The sequence below is a fragment of the Polychytrium aggregatum genome (assembly GCF_025602895.1).
Source record: "Polychytrium aggregatum strain JEL109 chromosome Unknown BJ171scaffold_3, whole genome shotgun sequence".
Lineage (NCBI taxonomy): Eukaryota > Fungi > Chytridiomycota > Chytridiomycetes > Polychytriales > Polychytrium > Polychytrium aggregatum.
The window spans coordinates 566,755-586,844 of NW_026516205.1; the positions used below are offsets into that span (position 1 = coordinate 566,755).

Genomic DNA, 20,090 nt, shown 5'->3' on the forward strand with positions numbered 1-20,090 from the left:
GGGGGCGAGCGCCTCTCGCGCTTCTCTCAACCTCATTCGCTCCTGCTCATGGCAGCAGGTTTGCTCGCTCCCAAGCCCTGACGGGGCCACGGCGCTCCCTGCGCAAGGCCTGATAGGAGTATCTGGGCAATGACGCCGCCGCTCTGATGTCACTCCGTGCTGATCAGAACGACGATCCGCTGCATTCGTGACGTCGATGCGCCGTTTCGGAATGCAGTCGACGCCAGGAAGATATCCTTGGCAGCCGCCGCTCTCCACTCGGCTGTTGGGCTTGGAGTCACCATCAGGCTCGCAAAATGGCTGACCGTCGCGCATCCGAGGGCGAGACTCGCAAATCCGAGGGCGAGACTCGCAAGTCTGAGGCGGGCAGGGCACTGGGTCTTGCGGAGCCGATCCAACACGAGCGGGCTGTCGAGAAACCGGAAGTATCTGAGAAGGAGGACAATGATATTCCGCTTCCGCTGCCGCACACGACCAGAAGTGCCAAGGACTCCCAGCGCGAAGCCAAATTCTCGAGCTACAGCCAGGGATCGATCACCCGAGCCTCCAAGGCGCTGATTGCCCAGCTCAGAGGCAAGAGCGAAGATGAAGAGACTGAGAAACTGATATCCACCAAGAAGCCCAAGAAGGGCGCGTCGGCAAACATATCCCCCAAGGTTATCCAGAAGGCGGCCGAGATTGTAAGTGCATGGAGTCTAGTTTGCACGTCGTCCAGCTCTGGGTTGGGTGCTGTCTGGGGAAAGCATTTGGCGAGCATCGCGGCCCAGCTTACTGATATATGCACATCCTGCACATCCTGCACATCCTGCACATCCTGCACTTTCGCAGACGGAGCATCTCAAGAACACCGAGGAGTTGGCAAAGTCGCTGCGATCGCAGGTCCACCGTGAGAAGCCATCGAGATCCGGGGGACTGTCGCAAGCTGCCGCAGAGGAGGCCTTGGAGAAGTTTGGGCCCAACTCCATCACGCCACCCAAGCCCAAACCCTTTATCATCAAGTTCCTAGAATGCCTCGCAAATCTCTTCAACATCCTCCTCGTGGCAGCAGGCGGAGGCAACATCGTTATGTATTTGCTCAACACGGACGAGAACACTGTGAATGTAAGTAAGGCACAAATCCGGTCGTGTTTGCCTCCGCTCGGCGTATATTCCCGAGCTCAGGCGAGACTGCTCCGGGTGTCTCCAGAGTGTCTCCAGAGTGTCTCCAGAGTGTACCGAGCGACGCACCGCTGGACCAAGACTGGGGCGGTTCGAGTGCACAGGCCTTCCAGACATTGATAATTTGTAAAGGCTAACGAACGCTGCTGAACCCGGACAGTTCTATATTGGAATCATCCTGATGGTGGTGTCGATCTTGAATGCCGGAATCGAGCTCTACGAACTTCACAAAATATCGACAATCCTCAAGTCATTCTCGGTACGCTGGAGCGGGTCGCTCGGAACAGGGCTTTGGTCATATCGAAGCAGCAGGTGACTAACGACCTCTCGCATTCTGCAGTCTATGGTCGAGCCAAGCGCCACGATTCAGCGCGACGGAAAGAAGCAGAGCGTGCGAACCGAAGATTTGGTCCCGGGCGATGTGCTTCATCTCGGCTTTGGCGACAAGGTGCCGGCGGATTGTGTACTCTTTTGGGCCAGTGACTTTCGGGTCGACAACTCTTCCATCACAGGGGAGTCTGATCCACAAGAGCGGCTGTCGACCGTATCCGAGGCCGGCACGCTTCCGCTGGATGCCGTGAATCTTGTGTTCAGCGGTACCGTTGTAATTTCAGGTGAGACTCGAATGAAAACTTCCTGCAGGGACTCGGACTGCAGCATCTCTGGCGTGACTCAAAGAAACGAGTCGATCGTGTCGCTCAGAAACAGAGGGAAGCACGAACTAAAGTCGGTGTGATGGAATGGAGGATCCTCTCCGGCACTACATTGATGCCACACCACCACCCCACCCCCCACAACAACCCATCGATAGGCGAAGCATACGGCATTGTCATTCGAACTGGGGACCAAACCGTGATCGGACAGATAGCCGGCCTAACAAAGATTGGAAAGAAACGCAAGTCCCCCCTGACCGACGAGATCCAGCGATTCTGCAAAATGATATCGGTGCTGGCGAGCATGACGGCCATTGTGTTCTTCGTCGCCTGCCTGGCCCAGGGCCGCAGCTTCGACTATGCGTTGCAGTTTGCCATCGGCATCTTGGTGGCCTGGATTCCACAGGGGCTGCCAGTGACGGTGACGATGCTCCTGACGATCGCCGGCAGGAGGATGGCGGAGCAGAAGGTCTTGGTCAAGGACTTGACCGGTGTCGAGACTCTAGGGTCGATCACGATGCTGGCCACCGACAAGACTGGCACCCTCACAAAGAACCAAATGGAGGTCGCCAACATCTGGACCAACAACTACATGTGGTATGCCGGCTCGGGTGGAGCCAACGACTGCCCCTTGGGCGAGCGCATCCTCAAGATGGATGCCAGCGGCATCGTGCCGATGCTGCATATCGTTTCGACCTGCACAAGGCAAGTTGCAGGCGTTGGTCTCGTCGAAGCGATGGCCAAGGCGATAGGCTGCGATTGCGACGCTGTCGGCGTTTCGAGTCACTGAGACGAGTGCTGTCCGGTGGGTGGATCTAGGGCCAAGTATCGCTCGGCAACGAAATCCAACGAAGAAACGTAAGGCCATCTCCTGCACCAAGCAGATCCTGCCAAGTAGATCCTGCCAAAGCCGCCTGCCAGGAGTTAGAACAGGTGTCATGAACCCGCGACAAGGGGAAATGCAGAGCAGAGAGCTGATGCTGATGCTGATGCTGATGCTGATGCTGATGCTGATGCTGATGCTGATGCTGATGCTGATGCTGATGCTGATGCTGATGCTGATGCTGATGCTGATGCTGATGCTGATGCTGATGCTGATGCTGATGCTGATGCTGATGCTGATGCTGATGCTGATGCTGATGCTGATGCTGATGCTGATGCTGATGCTGATGCTGATGCTGATGCTGATGCTGGTGCTGATGCAGAGAGTGAACCAACGATGTCAGGCTCACTATCGACGATTGCTTCCACGGCCCCGCGCTCTCGCTTTCTTCCGCAGTGTCGAGGTTGGTGATGCTACCGATCTCGGTCTCCTGAGATACGCAGCCTCTCGCCTCCTGAACTTCAACAAGGTATGTGTGGTCATGCTGCTGATCCAGGCGGCTCGAAGTGATTGCTTGAATCCTGAGAGTGCCTGGGATCCAGACTACTGTGCTGGTCCCGCAGGGCGGGGTGGTCACCTTGCTGCCCATAGATCAATATCCGCCAGAGAGAAGGCTGAAACAAATCCATTCCCACCCACACGCATACTCGCACAAAATGAAATCATGGCTTGCGACCGACACATAGCTCAAGGACCTGTACCCCAAGATGTTTGAGATCCCCTTCAGCTCCGACACCAAGATGCATCTCTCGATCCACCGCAAGTCCCACAAGGAAGGTGGCCTGACCCTCTTTGTAAAGGGAGCCCCCGAGCGAGTCTTGGCGATTTGCAGCCACATCCTCATCGATAACAAAAGCATCCCCTTGGACGAAAAGTACAAGAGCTCCTTTGATGCGGCATACCTTCACATGGCGTCTAAGGGCCACCGCGTCCTCGCATGCGCACAGCTGTTGCTCCCTGGCATCAAGTATCCGGACAACTACATATTTTGCAACGAAAAGCGCAACTGGCCAATGGTGGGTGTGGGGACAAATATCACAGTCAAGCATGTGAAGCAGAGAGAGAGTGTGTGAGAGATCAAACTTGCTGAGCCGGATGTGGCTTTACTTCCTCTTGTGGATATCAGGACAGCTTGTGTTTCGTTGGCTTGATCAGTCTCGAGGATCCACCCAAGCATGGCGTCCGAGAAGCAATTGGGCAGATGCGCACGGCAGGAATTAAGGTTGTTATGATCACGGGCGATCATCCGCTCACAGCCGAGGTCAGTTTGAGTGGTCGTGCCAATGCTGTGGCTGCAGTATCGACTCGATTGCATCGATATATGGTCGCCGATGAATCGGATGATCACACTCTATGCATAGATGATTCGGACAATGACTATGTGAGCTGCTCGGTGGATGTCCGCGAAGGCAAACGGGTTGGTAGCGCTCCGCAGAGGGACAACGAGATACTCACGACCGAGTTCTCCTGGCTTGGCAGACAATCGGACGCCGGATCAATCTCGTAACGGGCGATACTCGCGAGTCGTTGGCCAAAGAGCGCGGCTGCTCGGTCCGCGAGATTGACGATTCCGAGTACGACTCGATCGTGGTGCACGGCCAAGATATTCGAAACTTTGACGACCACCAGTGGGAGAAGATCTTCAGCAAGGATGAGATCATCTTTGCGCGCACGAGTCCTCAGCAAAAGCTGGAGATTGTCACGCGGGCCCAAGCGCTGGGCCACATCGTGGGCGTGACGGGCGACGGAGTCAACGACGCATCCGCCCTCAAGAAAGCGGACCTCGGCATTGCCATGAACAAGACGGGATCGGACATTTCCAAGGAAGTCTCTGGCATGATCTTGCTGGACGACAACTTTGCATCGATCGTGACGGGGATCCGCGAAGGTGAGCGACTCGCTGTGCAGGTGTGAGGTGTGAGGTGTGAGGTGTGAGGTGTGAGGTGTGAGGTGTGAGGTGTGAGGTGTGAGGTGCGAGGTGTGAGGTGCGAGGTGCGAGGTGTGAGGTGTGAGGTGCGAGGTGTGAGGTGTGAGGTGTGAGGTGTGAGGTGTGAGGTGTGAGGTGTGAGGTGTGAGGTATCAAGATCAGAGGGCACCTCAGAAACTGGACGCGTGATCGCTGCATCGATTCGAGTGATGATATGCACACAGCAATAGATGGCGGAGCAACCCCCACTCTGTCGATGCTGTTTCTAACCACGTGGCATGCTTCCAGGACGACTCATCTTCATGAACTTGAAAAAGTGCATCACCTACTCGCTCACACACATCATGCCCGAAGTCATCCCGTATCTTGTCTACGTCCTCGTGCCGCTGCCTCTGGCGCTGATGGCGCCGCAGATCCTTGCCGTCGATCTGGGCTTTGAGATCTTCACGTCGCTGAGCTTCGCCTGGGAAGTCCCCGAGAACCCTGAGATCCTGATGAAGATGGCGCCGCGACGACCAGTGTCGACGCTCTGCTCGGCTTCTACCGTCTACGAAGGACACCACGACATTGAGAACCCCGACGACGACGATCGTGTGGACGCCAACGCCAAGCTGCAGTCTAGATGGCGAGGATACGTCGAAGAGGCGCGCGAGATCCTTACCAAGCCTCGATACCACATGGATGCTCTGCGCGAATGGATGGAGATCTTGCGAAAGCCGACGGGCGAGCGACTCGTGGACCTGGAAGTCCTCTGCTGGTCCTACGTCGAAGGCGGGTTTCTAGAGTGCGGCGGGGCATTTCTAGCGTACGCGCTGGTGTTTTATGAGTACTTTGGGATATCCCTCCACGATGCTCGCGTGGCCCAGAAGACCGGAATGTACTTCAAGCCGCATTCGCCCAACATGCAACTGGAGAACGGATCGAGTTTGGTAGGTAACGAGAGAGGGCCATGTTTCGATAGCAAGATCGACGGCGATATCAATCAACTGTGCGTGTGCGAGGGGGAGGGATATATTCACGACCACAGATCGTGCCGGAAAACTGACCCATGCATCAATCCACACCTCTCCGAGACAGCCGAGCGACGTCCAAACCCAGGCACTCCGACAGGCACAGTCGGCGTATTATCTGTCGGTGCTCATCATCCAGATCTGGAATCTCTTTGCGTGCAAGGCTCGACTCCGTATACCGTTCGGCAAGTTCATGTTTGAGTAAGTGCAGAGGCTGTTGCGTCACCGACAGCTGGGCAAAGTGGACGGATGCACTGATTCGGTCATGGGCACGGCAAGACGACATCGGCAGCGAGGATCGCCTGAACACTGTACTAGCTGTGGTAGCCGTATTACTTGAAGCCCATATGGGTGCATGCAACTCCAGTCGAAGGACGACCCGGACTGATGTGCCAGGCGATTCTTGTCTGTACTCATTTCCCCAGGAACCCCAAGACTTGGTTGGCAGTCGTGTTTGGAACGTCGTTCGCGTTCTTTATTGTCTACGTTCCGTTTATGAACAGTAAGCAGAAGCGACAGAACAATGTTGGTGCCGCAGAGAGCGAGCTCGGTCTGAGGCGACTTGATACTGACGATAGCGATTGTTGTCTATTGCGGACGGGGCGACGTTACTGTGGATGGTCCTGCAGCGGTGTTCCTGACATCGTCGCAGCTGGATCCAATGATCTTGGGAGTCCCGATGGCGTTCGGGGCGTTCATCTTTGGGTACTCGGTGGCGCGCCGACTGGTACTCCAGAAAAGTAAGTGTCGAACGGACGCCGTGGAAGTGCATCTACGACGAGACGAATGCTGCTGCCAACCGCACGATCACTGACGACATTTTGATGCATCTAGTCAATCCCGAGAAATTCAACCCGGAGCTGGGCAGGCTCAACATGGCGACCTCTGAATGGGTGAGTGAGTCAGACTGAGGGGAGACGGATGCTCATGGCGGTCGGGAGGAGCACGAACTAATGCCGGTATATCCGTGGCGCTTTGCAGTCGCTGGGACCATCCGTAGATGCAGGGACTGCCAAAGCGATTCCGCTCCCCAAGGCCTGAGCAGGCCAATGGAGTGGTCGTGTCGATGGGGCGGTCATGTCTGTGGAATAGTAGCATGTCGAAGGCAATGGTGCAGTTCCCCTCAGCGCGCCAGATCGGTGCCCAGGGTTCCATGGCCATGCATGTGTCCGGCGCAACATGTGCTGGCCGATCGGCCGATCCGGTTCCAACGGCCAAAGCAAACGTGGCGGAGCAAGGCGCCTCGTGGGTTGTGCAGCAGCGAGCAGAAGAGCCACTGTGGCTGTTGTCGATGGGCTCTGGTGTGGCGGCGAGTCGGGCGAGGGCTGTGCAACAGTGCGGCTGAGTGGCGGGAGGCGGTTGCGGCCGCGTGGCAGCAAAGGGCGCGAAAGGTTTGCAGCAGGGCGCTTGATGACGGCGGAGGGATGCTCTGTGAGTTGCCGACAACTGACGAGTGGACGCTGTGCAGCTTTGGCAAGGGTTTGCGTGGCTGCGCTGTTGCGTGCTCGTGTGGGGGTGCTCGCGGCGATGCTGTGGTGCAGCGCTGCGCTGTGGCCGACGGGTGGCACCGGCGAAGTGAGACGCAAGGGCGCTGTGCGGGGGGGCTGTGGAAGGGGACATGCACGAGCGGGTGGATGGACGAGTGTGTGAGCGAGTGTGTGGGCCAGTGTGTGGGCCAGTGTGTGGGCCAGTTTGTGGGCCAGTGTGAGCAAGTGTGCGAGCGATTGGATGGACAAGTCAATGGCAAGTCAATGGCAAGTCAATGGCAAGTCAATGGCAAGTCAATGGCAAGTCAATGGCAAGTCAATGGCAAGTCAAGCCCCAAGCACCAGCTCCTCTCGCCAAAGCTGCAGCAGACAGCCGAGACAGCACGCACACTGACCCAGGCCATGAGCGAGCGCGGCACAGCGCAGATGGGCCGTTTGCTCGGCACACTCACGACACAGGAGAGTGCGCCATGAAGCACATGGAGGGTGGTGGGACAGGCGCACGTCGCACAAGTGCACGCAGCATATTCTGTACCCAAGCGACAGCACACAAACACAGCGCGCAAACACGCTGCGGCACGCGCCTGCTGGCGCCCGCAGGGGGCCCATGACGCGCGCGGTTTGCCGCACAAGGCAGGCCGCCCGGGCTCTGGCCGCCAGTGGAGCGGCGCTGTGCTGAGCGCGCCTGTGCGCGTCGATGCGCGTCTGCGCCGCCACGTTGTGCTGCCGAGCGCGCGTTGCCGCGGCGTCGCCCGTCACACATGCGCGTCGATTGCCTGTTTCGGGCAGGCGCCAGCGCGTCGCGGCCCCCCGCGCCGGCCTTTCCTTTTTTCGTGTGCGTTTTGTTTGTTGTCGCGCGTGGCATGGTCGCCCCTCGCGGCCGCCCCTCGCGGCCGCCCCTCGCAGTCGCCCGCCCCGGTCTCTTAAAAGCCTCGGTGGGTCTCCATCGCTCCTGTCGCCCGTCTTGTCTGTGGAGGAGGTTTTTCTCGATCCCCAATCGCTCTCCCTGGTCTGCGCTTTCCCTGCTCCTCCCAAACCTCCTCTCTGCTCCTCCGTCCGTCGCATTCCGCCATGGTCAAGCTCCTCACCGTCCTCTCCACCGCCCTCGCCTTCACCGCCGCCGCTTCGGCCGAGGTCAAGCATGTTCGCAAGTCGCACCACCACGGCGTTCGTCTCCAGAGCCGTGCCGACCAGTCCGACATCAAATACGGCCCCCACGGCCGTCCCTGCCTGAACCAGCCCGGCAAGCTCGTCGGCACCCCCGTCCCCGCTGCCGTTGCCAACCCCCCTCGCCTCTTCGTCGCCGTCTCGACCTCGGCTGCCGCTCCCCAGCCCACCGGCCCCGTCGTCGTTGTCGTCGATGCCCCCGCCCCTGCTCCCCAGTCCACCGACCCCGTCGTTGTCGTCGTTGATGCTCCTGCCCCTGCCCCCGTCGAGACCAACAACTTTGTTCCCCAGCCCAGCGAGACCGCTGTTGTTGTCGTTGTCCAGCCCTCGGCCCCCGCCCCCGCTCCCCAGTCCACCGAGACCGTCGTCGTTGTCGTCCAGCCTTCGGCCCCTGCTCCCGCTCCCCAGCCCACCTCGGCCCCTCCTGCTCCCCAGCCCGCCCCCGCTCCCCCGGCCAACAACGACCTGGCCTCCCAGTGTCTCGATGCCCACAACACTGCCCGTGCCCAGTACGGCCACGCTCCCCTGACCTGGGACAACAACCTCTCGCAGGCTGCTTTCGCCTACGCCCAGACCCAGGCCGCCACCGGCAACGGTCCTCTTGAGCACGGCGGTGTCCCTGCTGGTACGTTGAATCGAAACTGAATTGGACTGTGTGCATCCGTGGACCCGTCGACACAGCAGAGCCGGCGGTCGAGGCTGCAATCAGGTTCAGCCACCGACAGGAATGCGCCATGGACACTGCTTTTGGAAATGTCCAAGTGCACGTGCACGGAATATCGCGGCATTTCGCGTCGTATGGGTCGGCTCTCCCGACTCTCGCTCGACAATCACCTCCGGCGCCACTGGCCTTTTGCTGACCCGCAAATCTTCTCCTGTGTCTTCTGCGGCCTTTCCGCTCATCCAGGTGCCGGCCAGAACCTTGCCAGCTACGGTGGATACCCCAACGCCTTCGACTGCCACACCCCCGTCGCCGCCTGGGTTTCCGAGTCTGTCTTCTACTCTGGCCAGGCCATCGACATCAACAACCCCAACGACTTCGAGAAGTGGGGTCACTTCACCGCCGTCATCTGGCCCACCACCAAGACCGTTGGTTGCGGTTACGCCGGTGACAACACCCTCCAGAACGAGGTCTTCTGGGTTTGCGACTACTTCCCTGCGTAAGTTGACCTGCCTTGTCGCTGCTACGTTTCCTCACCGATGTTTCCCGGTGGTTGCTCCCAGCACTGCCAGTCTTCCTCCTGACATGTTTTCTTCCTCTCTTGCTCATCTGCAGTGGTAACATCCAGGGCGTGTCTGCCTACTAAGCCCTCAACTCTCCCACGCAAGTACGAGTTAACCGGACCCTGTCTGTGCCAGCACCGATGCCTTGAATACATATAGACGACCTGTATTTGTGCCTGCCCCCCCAAAGCACGACAACCTCCGTCGACCTGCCTCTCGCTTTGTAGATCCTTCTGTTACGCCCACCAACGCCCAACCCGCCCCCTCCGCCTCGACGTCAATGATATATTAAACAGTTTCCTCCTTCCCCCGCCCTCTGCCCTATCCACCACCACACTGCTCTCCTGCATTCGTGTGTTTTGTTAATTGTCTTTGCGACGCGATTCACCGTTCCTTTTTTTGATTGTCTGTCTTGTACCTCCTACATTTGATTCTTTGAAAGAAGAATATACATTCGTCGTTATTGCAGAAGGCTCCTTTTCGACACCGGCGACTTGCTCCCTCGACCTCCTCTTCCTCCGGCACCCAGCTCCGTTCTCTGCTCCGCGACCTCTCCTTGCCTGCCCTCCCCCTGGCTGTGCCAGCCCTAACTCTTCCGCACAATCCCTCTTCGACCTGAAAGAAAATAAATGGTCTGCTTTCTATGAATCGACCTTTGTTTCTTCGTTCTGGCCCCGCCGTCCAGGGGCAGAGTGGGGCGCGAGAAGATATCCAGGCCAAGGGCGCCACACATCGGTCCTGCATCCATGTCCGGTGAATCCCTTCGCTCCGTGACAATCCCTCTCGCTGCTCTGGCTGCTGCTCCAGCGGTGCTCGCCCTGGCTCTTCCCTCCGCCCCTCCCTCCGTCCATCCTTTCGTTCCCAGCCCGCTTCTCGCCTCCTTCATCTCCCTTCCCCCGCACGCCCTTGGTCACCCACAAGCGCGCTGACGCCAACACAGGATCCCGTGGTCCAGCGCCTCGCCTCCCATTGGTTCCGGACCGCGGCGCTGTGCAACGTCTCTGCTGCGTGAGTGAGCGAATTTTGCCGACCACTGCCGTGACGGTCGCACCAGTCTCGATTTGCTGAGCATGGTGACACCGCTCCAAGTGCTGCGCACCAATAACGCGCTGGATGGGATTTCATGCAAACCGGCACTTGCCAAACCGACAGACCATTCGATTGCCGACCAAGTCCATTCGATTGCCGACCAAGGCGGGAAACAATCCTCTGCGACCGGCATATCGTCATTGGATCCCGTGCCCGTGCTGACTGCAGTGACTGCCAATACTCCGCCATTGGGTTTGTTTTGCACAAGCTCTGTTTCGGGCGCTGCACCAAAATGAATATGTGGGCATCCCAAGTTACTCGCGGGCCAGAGTGTGTTTTGTCAGACGCACATTCCAGAGCTGCACCCCGCAGGGTTTGCCTCGCCTCCAACCCTGATTTTCTCCAGTTGAAAGTCACGGACGCGATGATTGTACTCCAGAGGCAGGGGCCACCCCCCCCATCGAGGCTTCTCAGGAAATCGGCGCTGCTTTCATGATCTTGTGGATCGTGCATTCCTTCCCGAGCTCCTTCAGCTCTTCCTCGAGCCGCACCACGCTCATGTCAAGTCGGGTGCAGATTTCGTCGTAGTGGTGCTCGCCCGTCAGCATCGTTCGCATGATCATCCGCCATGGCTCGGTGCCCTTGGCGAAGGCTCCAGCAAACAGGGCAGATGTCGGTGGCCCGGCCGTCGGCGTCATTGGCCGCCGCTGATCCAGAATGCCGATGCTGCTCTTGCCGGCGTGGTTGTTGCTGTTGCTGCTGCTGCTGTTGTTGTTGTTGTTGTTGTTGCTGTTGCTGGAGCTCTTGGTGTTGTTCTGGCTGCTTTCGCCAAATTTCGGCACGAGTATGGGGTAGGTGTGAATGCGCTGGAGCAGTCCGTGGACAACTGCAAACACAACGAACCGTCTAGATGCCCAATGTTGATTTTTGCATGAGTCAGGGTCGTGTCGATTGGGAAGGGCAATCGGAAGTGTGTCAACGTGGGCCACATGAAACATTGATTGAACTTCATCTTTGAGCAGAACAGGACTCATGCGACACATCTCGCTGCCGTTACTACCCGGATCGGGTTTCAATCCCAGCCGCAATGAGCAAGCCCCTACCTGATATCAATGGATGCGATGGTCGACCCTTTCGAGTCCATGAGCTTGCTCACAGGTGTGTCGTATGTGAACGAGCATAGCAACTGAAGGAGCAGCTCGTCGCTTGGCGTGGCCACCCCTGCAATCGAGTCCGTGTGTCAACAGCTGAAGCCATCCGCTATTCCATTCACTTACCCACTCCCTGTCGTACCTGGAATGCTCACAAAGGCTCTACACCTCTCCCGCAGCGACACATCTTGCATGAAGCGCCGAACTTGCGGAGTGACAATGTAGATGTTGGAGAACTGTTTCGATGTATGATTGTCAGCAAGAACAACGACGTCGAGCCGATGGCAGCACACGGCTTTCATTCCCCCCAACGCTGTCAGGCCCCATCCAGTCACAGGAGTGGTGGTGTGGCGCACAGTCTAGACGAGGAGATCCGGGTCGACAATAGCAATCCAGCTTTGTTGGCCGATAGATTCACCGACTGACGTCTTCTCTACAGCCCATTTGTACTCGGTATCGTTGCGCTGACGAAACCAAAGCCAATAGGCGTCCACCACAGGCAGCACATCGTCCATCGTCCATCGTCCATCGTCCATCGTCCATCGTCCATCGTCCATCGTCCATCGTCCATCGTCCATCGCCTCCCCACCCACATTGCCGCTTTACCTGAAAGATATCCACCATTTTGACGCATCCATAGTAGATCAGATGCCGGATCGCCAGGCGCACGAGACTGGACTTGGCGTTGGAGAGCTGGGCGATTCTCTTGATCGAGTTCACGCCGTTGATGAACGGGAAAATCTGATGTGGGACCGTCCCTTGCAACGTCAGTTTCCAGAGAAAGAGAGAAAGCGAGAGCAGTGATCCATTGTGTTGCACGGCGAAGCGCCTCGGCACTCCCAGTCCAAACTTTCCACACGAATGCTATGTCATATCCCCCCGCACCGCCTGACCCATTGATCCCTCCTCCTCCTTCACCCCATTCGCCCATTCACTTGTCTGTCCGTCTACCTATCCAAAAGGTGAACATATGTCCACCTCTGCGACTCACCGCCTGCAAAGTAATGTCCCAGTACTTGTCGCTCTCTAGCTTCGTCACAATCAAGGGAACTTGAAAGTCGTACACTTCTGGCGGATCCGGGAAGCGCTCAAAAACCTTGATGTTGATGATATTGGACGCGTCTGTGCCGACAACCCCAACGGCGACAATAGTCCAAGACAGAGCTCATCAGTCTCTGCCCATTTCCATATCCAAAACCAAGGCCAAACTCTACAGATATGCGAATCGAACACCGGTGAGCATTCAGCGCCACCCCCTCCCTTCCGCTCAACCCTACCAATCGAGATTTGCGATTCGTGATACTCGTTGAGTTCCTCGTGGAGCTGTTCCATAATCTTGAGCATGATGGGCCGGGTGCTGGCAGTGCTGAAGAGCAGACTCTCTTGCTGTCGCCCCAACCCCCAGGCAGTTCGTCAGCAATAACGACAGAGGCAACAGCGATGACAGTCCCGTTCCCAAAAAACGCCAGTGAAAGCAGTGCCTCGAGTGTTTATCCCCCATTGGCCTCACCCAAACTCCGAGTCACCTCACTTCAATCACCTTCCTTATTTTTGTCTTTTCGCAAACATCGACACTCATGAAAGAGAATTCCATACCTCAAGGGATCTGAGAATCCGTGCCAGCTTCCGGACCACCAACTCATAGCAAGACGTGTCGGCATCACGCTCAAACACAAAGCTGAGGTTGAAAAAGAAGGCATTGCGCTCGTACTGTGGCCCTGGAATGTGGATCGGGTAGTTCATGATCTGATACCGCGACGTGACAATGTTGATGAGCCGATTGCAAGACTTGGGCTTGGGAATGATGCACCATCGAATCTCGTTGATGTCCACGAGCGGCGGCGAAGGACGGGTGTAGTCTTTCGACGATCCACGCTGTGTCTTCGGGGTCGACCTGGCGTCGGTGCCGGCACCGTCATTGGAGAGGGTCCCATAGATCGAGTTGCACATCGAGGGCGGGTTGTGGTGCGAATTGTCGACCGGGTCGATTGAGGCGAATCCGGCGTGCAGGCCGCTGTTGGTTCTCAGCCGACTGATCCGACCAGGGCTGGCATCCTTGAGGTCGTGGCTGGAGTGATCCTCGTCGTTGGCGGCTGGGGCCACAGCACCCGACCCGCTATGCAACCCGCTTTCATCGACGGGCGCAGATGCAACCCTCGCAGATACTGGCCGCTGACTTTGCTCTGGTGCATTGCGGATATCGGACGAGTGCTCATTTTCCTCAGACGGGAATCGCTCATTCTCGCTGCCTTCAGCTGGCTGTTGGATTTGTTGCGCATCCGACTGTTCAACTCGTGCGTTCGATCGTTCAGCTTTTGCATGCGACGGTCCGGCATCTGCAGTCGAGGACTCACTCTCAACGTGCGGCGCCACTGGCTGTGCCGATGGATTGTTGCTCGACCTTTTGCAGGCCTCGTCGGCATCGTCGTCGACAACATCGTCGACCAGCGCCTCATCGGCGTCCTCGGCCACAGCCGGTTCAGTCGGTTCAGTCGGCTCGAGTATCGGTGCTTCTGCAAGGGCTGGGTCCGCATGTGCATCCTCATCAACCACATCTGCAGGTCTCGGCCCGTCCGCACCGTCGTGAGAGGCGAGTCCGTTCACTGGAGGACCGGCACTCTGGCCCGATGCACTTTCGATCGATACGTCTTCAATCGCTTCCGGGGCCGCTGCAGCCTCGCCTACGATGCCTTCCTCCATAATCGATGGCTGAGTGGCGTCCAGAACGATTTGCTGCTCTGCAGGCTCCTGTGGGTCTGTCATCGATTCGATGCCGGAGCCAATAAACGACCCGATCTTTGCATGGCTTGCCGGTATTGAACCGGTGACCAAGATAGAAGCCGATGACGGCGGACTGCCTCCGAAAATGCGGTGCTCGGCTGCGACGGCGGTGATAGGCTGGACCTGTGATGTTTGGCGAGTCGCTGGTTCGGCCTTGGGTGTGTGCTCGAGGCTATAGCTTCGGTCGGCATTGAAGACTAGGCGCTCGGGTGTCGTCACCATATGGATGCTGTCTTGCATAGAGGGAGAGCATTGTTGCTGCTGTTGCTGCTGTTTCTGAGGAGGGGGAGAGTCTTCGATCAGGTTGGGCGGGGTTCGGTAGACAAGCTTCGTGCCCTTGTCATTGTCAAACTCGACATAAAAGATCCCGATGATGTGGGGGAATCCGGGCATGGCTAAGGGGGGGGTACCGTCTGGACTGAAGATGAAGGACAGCGAGAGCCAGGGGTGGAGGAGCTCTGTCGCTCGGGTGGGTGCTGGGTCGGTTGCGTCGGGATGTGATGGATGATGGATGATGGGCGAACGCGGGCCTGGCGGTTTGGTTTTGGCCAGCGCCCCTGTGATCTGTCGATGCGGGCCATCGATGTCACTGTCGATGTGGCTGACATGCTCCAGCCCTCAACAAACACTGGCCGCCGCCACGGCTTTCCGAGTCCCCACTGAGACTGATACGAGAACTGTGCTGATGCAACTGTTGAATGCTCAAAGACGCTGGCATTCACACAGCCCCGCCCACCAGCCATCAAAGGCCCAAGCGCACGCCCATCTGCCGAACACGCTGGCTTGTTGAATCGGTCATGACGGACATTCATCGGCATGTTCCCCTCCTTTCCATCCCGCTTGGTTCCCCCCGAGTGTCCGCACATTCGCCCACGGTGGATATGTTCTCCCGTCCCGATCAGATGGTGTTGAGGACCTCTCGGTATTCCTCCAGTTTGGCGCTGTACGCATCGTTCAGCTTCTTCTTCATTTCTGCGGGCTCCAGTCCCGAGAGCTCCGTCTAGGAAAGCAAAGAACAGGATCGTCAGCCCACGGTTCAATCAGCGATTGCCTCCACACTCCCCTCGTGGTCCCGAGTGGAGTAGTGTTTCAGCGCAAAGCAGAATACCTCGTTGTACTGGTAGAGTCGCCTGATGACTTGCTTGCGGTAGCTGGCTTTGTCGCTGGGTGCGAGGCTTTTCAAGAGACCGAGCTCGAGCAGTCGCTCGGCTTGCATCTGATGGATACCGCAAGTACGAGTTCAAGGATTAGTCCGTGGCAGGAAACAGTGCAAGGCGTTGCTCCACCAAACGCCGTCGCCCGCTCTGTCGAGTGCGGTCTTGAGGGAACAAGCACATCTCATCGACCGTCTCGTCCGACTGCTGTCTGGCGCAATTCAAGTGGCGAGGGCTTCAAGCCGGGCCGCACATACCCGTCCAATCTTGTGTGGCTTCCCAAACTCTGCAATATCATGGAGCGTCATCGGGAACTTGACACCGGCAAAGGCGTTCTTGGCCATCAGGTACCGCAGATCACATCGATCCCGCAGGGTTGCGAAGCCGTCGTTCTCGTCTTCGACTGGATTGAGGCAGCGTCGTCAGCCACCCCTCCTACCAAGTCTCCATACGGATCACATGCTGATGTGCCTTGCATCCAAGAGTGGTCACACTCACCAACAATATCTGCGATATCTGCATCGCTCTGCCAAAGCGAAAACAGTGTCGTATAGAGCATCTCTGCAGGCCGGCAAGTCAGATAACGGTGTTGTCGATTGATGCGTTAGAGTGCTTCCATCGGGTCTTGCACTCGATTGCCTCTGATGCCGACAGCAGAGGGTGCTACATCCGACAGCAGAGGGCACTATATCCGACAGCAAAGATTTCAAGCTCAAGATACTTACTGCCGTGGCCGTTTTCCTGGTACGGCGGCAGAATCAAAAATTGACTGGACAAGCAAAAGATGCAGACCACATCAGTCACAGAGAAGATGCTAAGCTGCAGTACAAGTGATCAAGCATCGCACCGATCGGATCGGCTTACCTGATCCGGATTCTGGTTCTTGCAGCAGTGTTCGGGCTCTCGCCTCTGCTCTCGCTCTCTCTGTCGATTGCGCACCTCTCAAAGTACACAAAGCTGCGGTAGACATTGGGCCGGTGATCAGTCGACAGACACACGATGTTTGGTGTGTCTCGCGGCGCAACGGCTGCGTGCATACCGATAGCAGGTCGTGTATCCGACAATGTTGTAGAAGAGCCTGCCTCCCTCGTTGACCTTTTCGAACCTGGAAAATTGATCGGCATCGGTCAGCGATCAGCTCAACGCGGTTTACCACCCCGAAGCACCATGCATATCGCAATATTCGGGCTGCATGGCTGTGGCAGCTCCCGCAGCGGACGAGATTGGTGCCACCAAAGCCGCCGGAACTCACAGAAGATAAATATCCCAGCGCTTGTCGTCCTCCTGGATGTACGAAGCAGCCTCGATATAGAACAGCAGGAAGAACTGTAGTCGACGGTGGTACTCCTTGAACCTGGGTGTATCAAAGGTGCACTGTGCCAGCGAGTGAGGTGCGAATCGGGCCAAGTTAGTCGACCGGTACCATCGCAACAAGATCTGCTACAGAGCTCGATGTCCCTCTGACAGGACCCACTGCCCACGAGTCCGATTGAGAATCACACGATCCTTACATGGTAGATCTCGTAGACAGCGTCGTCCTTCTCGTACTCGAAGATCTTGGTCCCCATCGGTCGGAAGGTCTTGGCATCTTCCTCGACTCTCTTTCGAAAGTAGCTCATATCGTTGGTCCACAGCTGTCCCGACGAGGACTCTGCGCAAAGGCGGTTGGCCGAGTCGGGAGATCGATTTGGCGAATGAGCACGGGCGATCGATCGAGAGAAATAACGACATGTTCAGGAACGAGCTTGAGCAACGGCGACAGCGACTGCGACTGCGAGCGCCAGGCTGGACGCGGCGTATTCGGGACGGCCACTTACGAGGCCACTTTTCCAACAGCGGCGGCAGCAGTTCCTGTGCCTTGCATAGCGATCCGGCGATCTCGAGTGTGATTTTATCCTCGTAGCTCACGTTGAAGTAGGGATACAGCGAGCCAGATGTAAAGTAGAGCTGCAGAGCGAGGCAAGGGAGATGTGAATCCTATCCTGCAACAGCGACAGCAACACCGCCAGTGGAACTGCCGGCGCTGCAGAACCGCCCATCCGAGGATCGGATCGGCTGCAGACCCACCTCGATCGATAGCCCCTTGTATCCGAATATGAGCTCCTCTTGCCCAAAGAAGGGATAGGTGTACTTTGGCGAAAACGTGATGGACTCGTCGATCGTCCCGGAGACAATGTCGTCGGGCATGACCAGGGCGAAGCTGACGGCTTCGTTGGATGAGCAGGTCCATCCCTGCAGAGGGTTGCTGCGCGAGGGATCGATAAAGTCTGGGCCAGGATCGTCAACGTCAGCCGATCGTCGAGCCCAGAAGGTGCTGAGGACAGATCAAGCGGATCCAGCTCTTTGCGAACCGACACCAGGCCGTCTGCATCAAGACACATGCGTGCCGGTCTTACCGTCCATGGCGTCGTCTGTCTCGGCGACCCGGAGTGCGATCGGCTTGATGAGAGGCAATGGGGTTGAGTTCTGGTCTAGTTGGCAGCCGATCTGTGGCCGTGGCTGGCTCGGCAAACGTGACTTTCTGGCCAGCACCGCAATTATCGTCGCAAATCACCACCGCACATCGTCATCGTAGCGGCAGCCCGCTGGGAACCGGCATTCGATACAGACGCTGCTGCCGATCGACAGTGCTGCTTGCTGCGATAGAGACACATCCGGGCCGATGCGATCTCGGCTCCTCCCGCAGGGCTAACCGGCATGACGGACAGCACCGGCCTGTGCTGGTCGCTGCGTGACCTCCTCGCAGCTTGCTTCCCGCTCTCCGTCATGTGCAAACTCCGGGGCTGCAAAAGGGCCTTTGGGCGAGGGGGACCAGCCTGCTGCTCTTGCCTCTGCTCTCTGCCTGCATCCCGGCCACCCCCGTCGGCTCCCTCGGCGGCTGTGGTCCTCGCCTGCCCAATATGTTCGACGTTACCACCGCCATGAATCTCAACCTCTGGGAGAACTTTATCGAGAGCATCGCACAGGTGCTTTCGCGGGCTCTCACGGACGAGGAGACAGGTATGTCGTCGTTGCCGCTACTCGAAGCCTGAAGCTCGAAGCCTGAAGCTCGGACGCCGCCCTAGCGTTGCCGACCAACCCCTCGTCCTGTTTCTCGATCCATCCATCCAGAACGCTTCTTGGCCAGCTTCAAGTCGCTCCAAGCCCGTTTGCGGGAACTCAGCAGGTTTGGGCCGGCACCTCACTAGTCCTCCATCACTCACCACCCAGCATCCATCATTCGCCATCCAACATCCTCGCTGCATTGTGCGCCTTGATCCGCTCGGCTGCGAGTAACCGTCCTGTGCTCGCTGTCCCTCCAGCGAGAACCTCAAGCGCCTCAAGGCCCAACCAGGCCGCGGACAAGCCTTCTGCAAGCATCAGGGAACATGCGACCAGAATGTGACCAGAGGCCTGATCCGGGCCTTCGTGGTCGTCTATCTGGTCAAGTACAGTCTGGGTCTGTTTCCGGCGCTCCTGACGGGCCGGGTTTTCAAAAAGTATGGCCGCCGCCTCTGGCAATGATCATTCCTGTCCTGCTGCATTGACTGCTGGCCTGCTGCATTGACTGCCGGCCTCCCGTCGCTGGCGGCGATTCGCTCTCCATGAGCACGATCGCACATGCCTCCTGCCTCTTTCGTGCCAATGATCCCACTGCCACCACTTGCCCATGACTACTACCTCATGGCGCACGACTGACGTTTGCTGCTTCACGACCGGGGCCCTGGCCATGCCCCAGACCCTCGACTCTGCTCAAGATCGGAGGCAAGGACACCCTCAGCTTCGCCGCCTTCGTCTCCATGTACATCTCATCCTACAAGGGCTTGCTATGTCTGATGCGACGGGTGCGCAAGCGATCCGACCCTGCCAACTCATTCGTCGCAGGCACCTTCGCCGGCCTCTCGCTGCTGCTGGACTCGAATCGTTCTCGCCGCCTGATGATCTCGCTCTATCTGTCGACGCGCACGCTGCATTTCGTTTGCCGCTGGATATGGATCCGTCACTTCCACAAAAACTTTGTCGAAAGGTATCTGGAGCCCGAGGAGAGCGAGACCCTGGACACGGCGCGCATTCCCGAGCCTCCCACCGGCCAGTCGGTAGTGTGGACGACGCCGGACGAGGGCACCGCCAGCGAACGTAACAGCGCTGTCAGCATGCCCGACAGCGATGCTATGAGCCCTGGCACTCGCAACCTCTCGCAACTGCACAACGGCATCATGGACTCGGATGGCAATCTCCTCGAAGAAGTTCCCAAGCGTGTTCTCAATGGACGCTTCAGAATGTTCCTGAAGCAGTCGGCGGCCACGATCGTTATGGCTCTTTCGAGCAGCCAGGCAAGTGCCCAGCAATCCATGTTGCTGCATCTGTTGCGCCCTGCATTCTCAGCAGTGCTGCCCTGCTAGCGTGTGGCTCTATCTTCATGCTCGACGACTCGGCATCGGCCCTGACTCGGCATCGGCCCTGACTCGCGTTCCAATCCAGATTCT

The 20,090-nt window shown here is 57.8% G+C and overlaps 4 protein-coding genes across 4 annotated transcripts; 2 read left to right on the forward strand and 2 right to left on the reverse strand.

Moving 5' to 3' along the window:
* Nucleotides 1-296: 296 nt before the first annotated feature.
* BJ171DRAFT_595368 (uncharacterized protein) lies at nucleotides 297-6,805 on the forward strand (the record flags this gene model as incomplete). Its single annotated transcript, XM_053114599.1, has 16 exons — nucleotides 297-680; nucleotides 829-1,101; nucleotides 1,319-1,417; nucleotides 1,499-1,772; nucleotides 1,970-2,516; nucleotides 2,631-2,669; nucleotides 3,091-3,163; nucleotides 3,381-3,710; nucleotides 3,821-3,955; nucleotides 4,174-4,582; nucleotides 4,910-5,550; nucleotides 5,699-5,832; nucleotides 6,057-6,133; nucleotides 6,261-6,371; nucleotides 6,466-6,524; nucleotides 6,613-6,805. 16 exons carry the CDS (start codon nucleotides 297-299, stop codon nucleotides 6,670-6,672), a joined length of 3,645 nt encoding a protein of 1,214 aa, XP_052971008.1. The 3' UTR covers nucleotides 6,673-6,805.
* A 1,384-nt stretch (nucleotides 6,806-8,189) lies between these two features.
* BJ171DRAFT_577288 (CAP domain-containing protein) lies at nucleotides 8,190-9,592 on the forward strand (the record flags this gene model as incomplete). Its single annotated transcript, XM_053113802.1, has 3 exons — nucleotides 8,190-8,910; nucleotides 9,193-9,445; nucleotides 9,562-9,592. 3 exons carry the CDS (start codon nucleotides 8,190-8,192, stop codon nucleotides 9,590-9,592), a joined length of 1,005 nt encoding a protein of 334 aa, XP_052971009.1.
* Nucleotides 9,593-10,790: 1,198 nt separating this feature from the next.
* On the reverse strand, nucleotides 10,791-13,564 carry BJ171DRAFT_437645 (nitrogen permease regulator 2-domain-containing protein). The gene is made up of 7 exons (XM_053107980.1): nucleotides 13,286-13,564; nucleotides 12,967-13,075; nucleotides 12,681-12,811; nucleotides 12,296-12,430; nucleotides 11,832-11,925; nucleotides 11,642-11,759; nucleotides 10,791-11,444 (listed from the first exon to the last, which is right to left on the reverse strand). Exons 1-7 carry the CDS (start codon nucleotides 13,430-13,432, stop codon nucleotides 11,009-11,011), a joined length of 1,170 nt encoding a protein of 389 aa, XP_052971010.1. The 5' UTR covers nucleotides 13,433-13,564; the 3' UTR covers nucleotides 10,791-11,008.
* Nucleotides 13,565-15,147: 1,583 nt separating this feature from the next.
* On the reverse strand, nucleotides 15,148-18,131 carry BJ171DRAFT_487866 (acyl-CoA N-acyltransferase). Its single transcript, XM_053109325.1, has 12 exons — nucleotides 18,021-18,131; nucleotides 17,692-17,891; nucleotides 17,442-17,571; nucleotides 17,136-17,275; nucleotides 16,877-16,998; nucleotides 16,664-16,729; nucleotides 16,489-16,581; nucleotides 16,350-16,393; nucleotides 16,123-16,185; nucleotides 15,882-16,027; nucleotides 15,579-15,686; nucleotides 15,148-15,470 (listed from the first exon to the last, which is right to left on the reverse strand). Exons 1-12 carry the CDS (start codon nucleotides 18,025-18,027, stop codon nucleotides 15,369-15,371), a joined length of 1,221 nt encoding a protein of 406 aa, XP_052971011.1. The 5' UTR covers nucleotides 18,028-18,131; the 3' UTR covers nucleotides 15,148-15,368.
* Between the last annotated feature and the right edge of the window lie 1,959 nt (nucleotides 18,132-20,090).